The sequence below is a fragment of the Tubulanus polymorphus genome, chromosome 4, assembly GCF_964204645.1.
Source record: "Tubulanus polymorphus chromosome 4, tnTubPoly1.2, whole genome shotgun sequence".
Lineage (NCBI taxonomy): Eukaryota > Metazoa > Nemertea > Palaeonemertea > Tubulaniformes > Tubulanidae > Tubulanus > Tubulanus polymorphus.
Window position 1 is genome coordinate 5,760,764 of NC_134028.1, and position 8,504 is coordinate 5,769,267.

The 8,504-nt window shown below is 38.4% G+C and overlaps 1 protein-coding gene across 2 annotated transcripts; it reads right to left on the reverse strand.

Moving 5' to 3' along the window:
- Positions 1-991: 991 nt before the first annotated feature.
- LOC141904092 (proton channel OtopLc-like) lies at positions 992-8,007 on the reverse strand. 2 transcript variants are annotated; one of them, XM_074792548.1, is made up of 7 exons: positions 7,764-8,007; positions 7,452-7,660; positions 5,060-5,180; positions 3,660-3,903; positions 3,176-3,336; positions 2,442-2,577; positions 992-2,190 (listed from the first exon to the last, which is right to left on the reverse strand). In XM_074792548.1, exons 2-7 carry the CDS (start codon positions 7,535-7,537, stop codon positions 1,265-1,267), a joined length of 1,674 nt encoding a protein of 557 aa, XP_074648649.1. In that variant the 5' UTR covers positions 7,538-7,660; positions 7,764-8,007; the 3' UTR covers positions 992-1,264. The 2 variants fall into 2 exon arrangements, with proteins under 2 accessions (XP_074648649.1, XP_074648652.1); XM_074792551.1 differs by having other exon boundaries at positions 7,452-7,663.
- Between the last annotated feature and the right edge of the window lie 497 nt (positions 8,008-8,504).

Genomic DNA, 8,504 nt, shown 5'->3' on the forward strand with positions numbered 1-8,504 from the left:
CTCTTGGAGCTTCAATAAGTTTTCAATGAATGTGATGATGATATTGAGGAACGTGTTTCCCGACATAAAAAGCGGAACAAGCTATAAGCATTTAGAAGCCATTGCTTCTCAAAGTTGACTGGTTGCCCATCAGAGAATGACGATCTAAATGCCTACTGTACAGTGTTTCATAACTGACGCTTGCTACTAGACTATCATTTACCAAGCTATCTGTCATTGTGGACATATTATCCTTTTGAGAATAATTCCTAATATCTTGAGAATAATTTATGACTCTCTGACAATTTTCTATTCCGTATTTCTATGTAATCGATCGTCTATTTCTAGACTAGTTACAAACCTCGAGCATGTTACACAGTTCAGTCCAAAACAAAGAATAACGCCTCGATTTTGTGAACATATCGAAAATTCAACTGATCTTTAGCTTGCATCCAGTGCAACTCAAAACTAACGAATATACTAAGAGCGGAAGAGGAAATAAAAAGTGATCTGCAGACAGTAAAGGGCTAAAAACGTAGCTTGACAATAAACAGATTCAGATCGCTAATTACTTCATTATTTCATAATCATTTTGTACTTTTTATTCACGTAAACCGGGTATATGAAGACGTCCAGGCAAGCCACATGTTGAAGAATCGATCATCGTAACGCGTAAAAATTATCACGTTATGAATACACACCATTTAATGGCGTTATACTCTCGGGATCTGCCAGCATCGGCGCAGTAGTCGAGAGCCATCAGCGATATCAAAAGCATTTTATAGTTAACCGATTTCTAATTGTGTGACTCAAACATGCGACAGTAGAAATGACTCTCGACAGTCTGCCGGACTACACTTGGATTACTCTTCATTTCTATGTTGCTGCGATTATTCAGCTTCTCCGTTTTACAGTCAACGACAAACTACCGACGAACAAGTATATGTATTCAAAAGAAGATAGTCAATAGTAAACACAACGAGAAGTTTTATCTTGAAAATTGTATGTTTCTATTCTCTAAATTACCATTATTTCATTAGCATTAATAATTATGTCCTGGTAAAATTCAAGATTTCATTCACTACGGGAAGATTGCTTTTAGTCGTTTCTTCAGTTGTAGCGACTAAATCCCGCAGATTAATTAAAATCATCATCCAAATATAGTTTAATAACGTTAAAAATTTCATTTTCATGTACTGTACAAAGGAAATGATTTACATATATAAATGTGTTTATAAAAACTGCTCCAGGGAAACGAACTGATAAATCTAATAAAAATACGATCTCAATCGATCTGACGAGTTTTGTAAGCTTTTTGCCAAATATCGGCGAGTGAGGTAGACGATTGGAACCGATAGAAGATGACCAGCGGCGTGAACAACCTCGTGATCATGCTCCACGGTATTATGCCGAAAAATTCGTCGAAAAACTCCACCTGCCCGACTTCGGCGAATATGAACGTAGCCGACATCCACATAGATAGGTTGACCAGTACGAGCAGCGTGATGACGCTCTGGCCGGGCTTCTTGCGACAGTGCTCGTCGCGGTGCGCCGTTCGACTGAAGCCGTCGATGATTATCGATGTTTGGAAGCTACTCTGGACGACGGATATAAGAGCGTGAGCTAGAAAAAACAAGCCGTATTGCACGTCGACGCCGACGTTTAGAGCGTGTATAGCACCTAACAGCATGAACGCCGCCAAAGCGTAGACCCCTGATTGAGTTACTATCAACAACTTGGTATCGAAATTGTCCTCTTCGATCCCGACGTATTTCAAATTGCGTAAAAACAAATACATGAACGTAGCCGACACTAACGCCGCGATCATCAGCATTAGTTCCATCAGTAGGAATATGTACTCGCTAAAAGCGCGGTCGGCCGGGTTCGACGCTTCCTTATCCTCTGTGCTGTAGAACAGACCGATTCCGGCGGCTGTTGAGACGACGACCACCAATCCTAGAATCATGCCAGGGTACGACCGATGGAAGTTGTTGTGGCACCAAGCTTTGCTGCAGATTTTCGGCGACGCCACCATCGTAGCGACGCGGGATCTGTTCGCTTGTTTACCGATGTTCAGGTACAAAGCGTACGCCGCCCCGGCACCGAATAGTCCGTACTCGATGACGGTCGGGTAGACAAACCGCGAAACGTAATCGTACACCGTGTGACTATCGTGGCAAGATCGACCGTGTTCGCTGCTATTTTCGGAAACTGAAAACAAAAAGTCATCGTTAAATTAATTGAAAGGCCTTCGCAGGATGTAGTTTTATGTGAGTGCTCATAATGCAGCACAAGTTTGCGAGCACCGAAAGCCTAAACATGAGGAAAAGCCTGCAAAACCGGGTACGAACAGAGCTAGTTTGAAGTCGGCAGAGAAATCTACAAAAAGACCTTGTTATCAAAATAAACTTTGCTTCGTGGAAATAATATTTTGAAGTTCAAAAACGCCGGTATCCTCTTACCTGACAAATTGTATAGTTTATGCCCGATATCGTTGGCCGTTTCGTGCGTGGTGGCAGAGAGCCACAGGGCCAGGTTTGTAGCGACTAGGTGCATCATACACATTCTCATCACCGCTTTATGACGATTTATAACTAACTGTAAACAAAAGATGAATTCCTTTATATCGTATATAAACAACAGCAGCAATTTACAGTAACAAAGATTTAGCGTGTACAAAAGGTTAAGTCTTCATAACAAAGGATTTTTTAACAGCCGCCCAAAAAACCGTACGTATAATTTTGCGCATAGCTTTCCTTCATCCTAGTATACTTGCTTACATGGTTACAAGTACATGATTCATACATAGGAAATTAAGGTGGTCGTTGAATTTGGATTGCTGGCATGTGGTACTAATTCCACGCCTGAAGATGACAAATGATTACCATTCATGACAATATGTAGAGAATCCGACAATAATATCGAAATAAATTATATCAAGTAGTAGTTTAGCAGCTTACATACTCCTGTAGTATTTAGTCTTTAGTATTCCTGGAGATGACTATCGGAATATAGTCGAAACTTCGAATAAACTATACACTAGCTCAAAGAAACTTTTTCGGACTTTTAAACCGTTTTTTTCTCGTTATCATCGTGGCATTCGTGTGACAAATGATTATTGAATTGTCGCGGATGAAGAATAGTCGACGGAAAAAAGTAATCGACTTTAGCGTACGTGGCTTTATAACTTGCTTACCGTGTGATATTTAACGTAAAGAAACGATTGCATTAACGTGAATATAATCATCACGATATCAACGGCTTGTTTGAATGGTCCGTGACACGATGGAGGTATTACCCCTTCATAAGCCGCCACGAAGCGTAACGCGCAATAAGCCGCTGCACCGAGGGAAAATACTGGAAAATAAAAAGTTCCTCTCGTTAGGTCTTGTCGGAGTTTTTTGATTTGGCATAGATTCAGGGGCAGACGTTGACGGGAGCATAAAATAATGAAAAGGGTATAGGTCTACTGTTAAAAAAGGCAACATTCACGTGGCCAAAATGGGAGTCTAGAAATTGCAGTGCATTTTGATGCAATTTTCGGGCAATTGAGTGAGATTAAAGATGATATAAAAATAATCGGCCCAAATCTTTGACAGACGACTGCTGCATCTAAATCAACCACCACCCGTGCATCAGCGACTTTCTGACTGTATAACAGGTACGCTAATTCAACTCACCAAAACCTCCGATTCTGAAGTAAAGGTTTGTGCCAGCACCGCCGATATGAATTTCGGGGTCCATCGGAGGGTCACCGCGTTCGTCGGTTTTACCCACGTCGATTACAGCGATGTCGCCGTTATTTCGCTGATGTTTGTTGTTCGACGGTTCGTCCGCGGTTAACGGTTGGATGTCTCTGACCAGTACGAGCAGAACGTAAACCATTATGCCGATCGCACCCAAGCACAAAGCAAATTGATAGGACTAAAATCGAAGAAAGAAAACGATCGAATGAAACTTTAAAAAGCGAATCGAAAGATGATCAGATTGTGGGACGAATTAAATGGTTTGTTGGGAATGAAAAAAGGAAACCAGTGATCAGTCCTTTTCTTTGTTATTTTGAGCTAAAACAATCTTTGAAAGGGTTGCAATTTTCTAGAGTAGATCTACAACATTTGTAATTGCCCTTGAAACAGTGATTTTAGGTACAGTCCTGTTGACATACGGTGTGGAATTAACAACGTTATTACAACTATAACATTATTTCTATATTAAGCTCATTAGGCGAACACTTGATCAAAGCCTGTGCTAACATCAGAAAGAGATCATTTTTCACTTCACAATATGTGCGCCGATCAAATTACCTATATTAGACACCGTTCTAGTTACAAATGGTGCAATGATTCGAGTTAAAAATAAGCTAATTGAGTTACGTATGAACAAAAAATTCCCGTTGGAGTACAACATGTTTTTGGTGAAGATTACGACACTTTGGGCTTAACACATTCGATATCTCGAATTAGCAATATTTATTGAATGGAATTTCGTGTTTTTTAGATGCGACATTTTGATATATATATATATATATATATATATATATATATATATATATATATATATATATATATATATATATATATATATATATATATATATATATATATATATATATATATATATATATATATATATATATACGGCCATTTGTGTCATTGAGCAAGTTTAAACTCATCCAGAATTAATTCAGAATCACCAAATCACCAGTGACAAGATGAATATTGTAAAATAGTGTTTATTAATGTTGACAGTACAGTTGAGCGAGTGATGAAAAAGCCTTCTCTTACATTCCGAGGACCAACTCGGCAAATAACCGAGAAGCATTCTCCTCGGTGGTTTATAACGGCGATGATGTATATATGGTCATCTCTATCGTTTGTCCATAAAAAAATCAGCTAAGCATAACAACAAGGACACCTGGGTCTGACGGACTCCGTGGTCCTTAAATGGGCTCTTGCGACGGGCTGATATTGCAGATCGTTAATGTGTCAGTGTTGCAGGCGTTAACTGTCACAGAACGTCATCTTTCGCATCATTACGGACGTCATCATTACTTCGGGAATCAGACAGTGATTTGTATTACCTCGGTGTAGTAGCCATTTTCCATTTCGACGTTCGTCAGAGTATCGCTGATCGGAAAAACCATTCCCAATATACACAGCAATAGACAGTACAGGCAACATCCTATGCGAGTGGCTCCTTTTCTGTAAATAAAATCTTGAATCTGAATCAGCCATAACAGGAGTGGATTTTCAAATTAATTTTTTCAAATTCAGGACACGCCATGTGAAATCATCAATTTCTCGTGGGTCCCTGCGACAACAAATATCATTTTACATACTAGTGTTTCCCTCTTCAAATTGTTGAGATCCGCTCCACAAATCTAAAACTAATTCAGTTATAGTTATTTGTTCGATAACGTTCAATAACAAACAGCTGTATCGTCTGCGTTCCGTATAACGATTATCAGTACGTTCGAACGATACACTTGTTTTGGCGGATGGTTGAAATAAAAAAAAAGTATCAAAGGTAATATATGGCGCAGATTTAGAGGGTAGAGCAATCAAAACATTGAACGCCATATGTTGTTTTTTTGCTAAATTTCAATCATCGTCGATATTTTCTACGAAATGCGTTGTTCAATTATTGGATAATTAGGATCGATGCACCGCATGGAAAAACAGACGGGGGTAAGACAATACATCGTTATGTAATATTAGCCCAATTCAAATAATCACCCGTATCACGTCGACTGCTAACACAATAAAAACAAAGACTTCTGAACGAAACTTTTATAGCGGGTCATTGAATATTTTTTCAGGTTTCACCTTTGGAGGACGTTAACAACTTGGAAATTAGGTTTTGCGAACAATTAACAGCTAAAACAATATATCAACGTCGAACCGACGGGGTCGACCTTGCGCCGAAATAAGGATAAACATACAATACAGAACATGAAGCAACATCCTTTAATTAAACTAATTCAAGTATCGAGTTTCGCTAGTCTCTTCTGCCAGTTGGAAGTGGTTGTATCCACAGTGATTTCCGTCGCTCTACGATCCTAGTGTACCTATCAACGGTAACATCAAATGCTTTATAGGTTCTTGGTGAAAACATATCACCATGGTGCCTAGAAATTTCAAAATTTTCTAAATGGATACTTCACTTGTGAATGTTCAGTACATGTTCCCTTTTTATCTATTTGCTCTCCTGTCAAGGTCTGAATCTGTACACACAGAATCTCTACTTCGATTTCCGATTTCAAAATCAAATCCTGTTTCTCTCCCATCAGGTATTAGGGGGTTTGTAAGTGATACTAAATTAAACAAATCAAACTAAATCTACCAATCAAATATTAAAATAACATGGTCAATCCCTATCTCAAGATAAAAAAAGTCTGCCCTAGCTACGCCTCTGGTTAGTATAACCTTGACCTAAAAACCCCGGTAAGTGAACATCCTTACGACAGCTGGTGAAGTATACGTTGCTGCTTATTTCGTTGTTTTTCGTGTCTCTCATATAAAATACATGATATTATGTATCAAATTTTATCAATAATATTGATTAGAAAAAAAGAAAATCCAATTTACAAGTAGATACATTATATAACAATATAATCTGATTTCAGTCTACATAAGAAAAATAATGACGGAGGATGACATGTTAAGATTTTTTCAAGGTAGACAAAATTAATCTTCGTGATATTGAGTTTGTTTGTAACATATCTGTAATATTGTGTGTATTTAGTTTGTCTCTTTAATAACAAGTCTCAACTTTGTGACCAGTTCATATTATTATCTTATCTCATTACATCGACGAGGCCTGCTATTGTCGAGAAAGACATATTGAGACCGACGAATCTTAATTGTCGTAGGTATCATGTGCTACATACATCTTGTCATTAAGTGCTAGCATATATTTTTCAATAATTTGTGCTGTAGGTTTATCTCTTCTTTAGGCAACAAATCTTAACACATTTCGCTCACGGATCGTGACCCAATGTGGCAGTTACAAATTACAGTTATGAAACTTTCATTTGACAGAAACCATATACATCGTGATATATATTCTTTACTACAGAGTAGAGTGCTGACCAATAGATTTTGCCCTTGCTAAGATAAGCGAATTCCGCGGGGCAGTCGGGGCAACTGTAATTTGTAATTTCATGTAACGGATGGTAAAGAATATCATGGTTGTTATTATCATTATTTACGTTATTTTTTAGTAAAGTCGTTCCAGATATTTGAGCCAGAAATGCAATTTTCCGAGGCAAGCGGATATTTCTACAGCATAAAAGTTTATTACGAGATTTTTAAATCGTATTCGCGTGCGATGACACGATTGATTGAGTAGTTCTCGTCCCCAAGCACTAAAACCATGGCAACTTAAATCTGTTGTGCGTCATAGTTACGATAAAACACTACCTGAAAGAAAGCTTCCCGGTGAAGTTTTGTAGAAAAATAGATCTGACTTACTTTTCCGCGCGGGTGAGATTTTCAGCACGAGTCAGACGCTCTCTGAGTTTTTGTGAATATCCTATTTTCGAGTCGTTATCAGGCATGTTGACACGAATATATATGTCGTAATTAGCGGGCACAAGTTGTCGTTCTATCGCGATACACAATTCGCACCAGCAATATTTATGAATTTACGTTTCATTCCCGATATCGTACAACGCGAACAGCTACTAATGATAAAAGAAGTAACATATGGTCGAATATAAGCGAAGGAAAAACACTTGTGATGTTAACACCATATATTATATAGATCATATATAACTATCATACCTACAACTTACGTGCACTCCAATTGGGAAACTTAATATCCTCTTTGCATCAGGTTGAAAGGTTGAATGGTACCCACACTGCGATGAGACTCGTTAATGCACCGCACTTTATAGAAACTTGAATTTTGCCGCGCGACAACATACGCTATTTGTATCACGGGCGAGTTCGGCCAGTTCGACGCGATATACGGGAGAACTAACTAACTGCTAATTAAACATGCTGCCAATGAAAACAGTTTGCCAAATCAACGTAATCAGACTTCGTCACTGAGAATGGCGAGTACTTGTTGACAGTCTATTTCGACATAGCATTCGCTGCTATATATGTTACTTTGTATATGTTACTTTGTATAGATATTAATTGTTCTATTTTTGTCATCCATATTGTCTAAATTGTACAGTTAGTCAAACTAACGGCATAGACGAGATTAGGGGCGAGGAATATCTAGACCCATTATTTATTAATCAGCGAAAAGCTATTTTCTCACCTACTCGAGTAAACGGCGAAACGTTCGGCTAAAATCACCGTAAGGACCGGCGGTACCTGAACCTGATTTTGGAGAAATAAGAAGACAGCACACATCCAAACATACGTTTTGATATGATAAGTGTGCTTAGGCAATTTTGTTTCTGCGGAAAATTGAGCTTAAGGCGGGCAATTAAATCATGTTTTATTGACCAAAATGTTCATTGATAGCCGAGATGCAGACTTCACCTAATTGGTTTTCTGACACGGAAACTG

Bases quoted from the DNA above. Each gene is read 5' to 3' on its own strand.
- LOC141904092 (XM_074792548.1), bottom strand. From the start codon at position 7,537: ATGCCTGATAACGACTCGAAAATAGGATATTCACAAAAACTCAGAGAG. The intron at 5,181-7,451 runs GTAAGTCAGATC...TTTTATTTACAG, and splicing joins AATCTCACCCGCGCGGAAAA to AAAAGGAGCCACTCGCATAG. The intron at 3,337-3,659 runs GTGAGTTGAATT...TTTATTTTCCAG, and splicing joins CTTCAGAATCGGAGGTTTTG to TATTTTCCCTCGGTGCAGCG.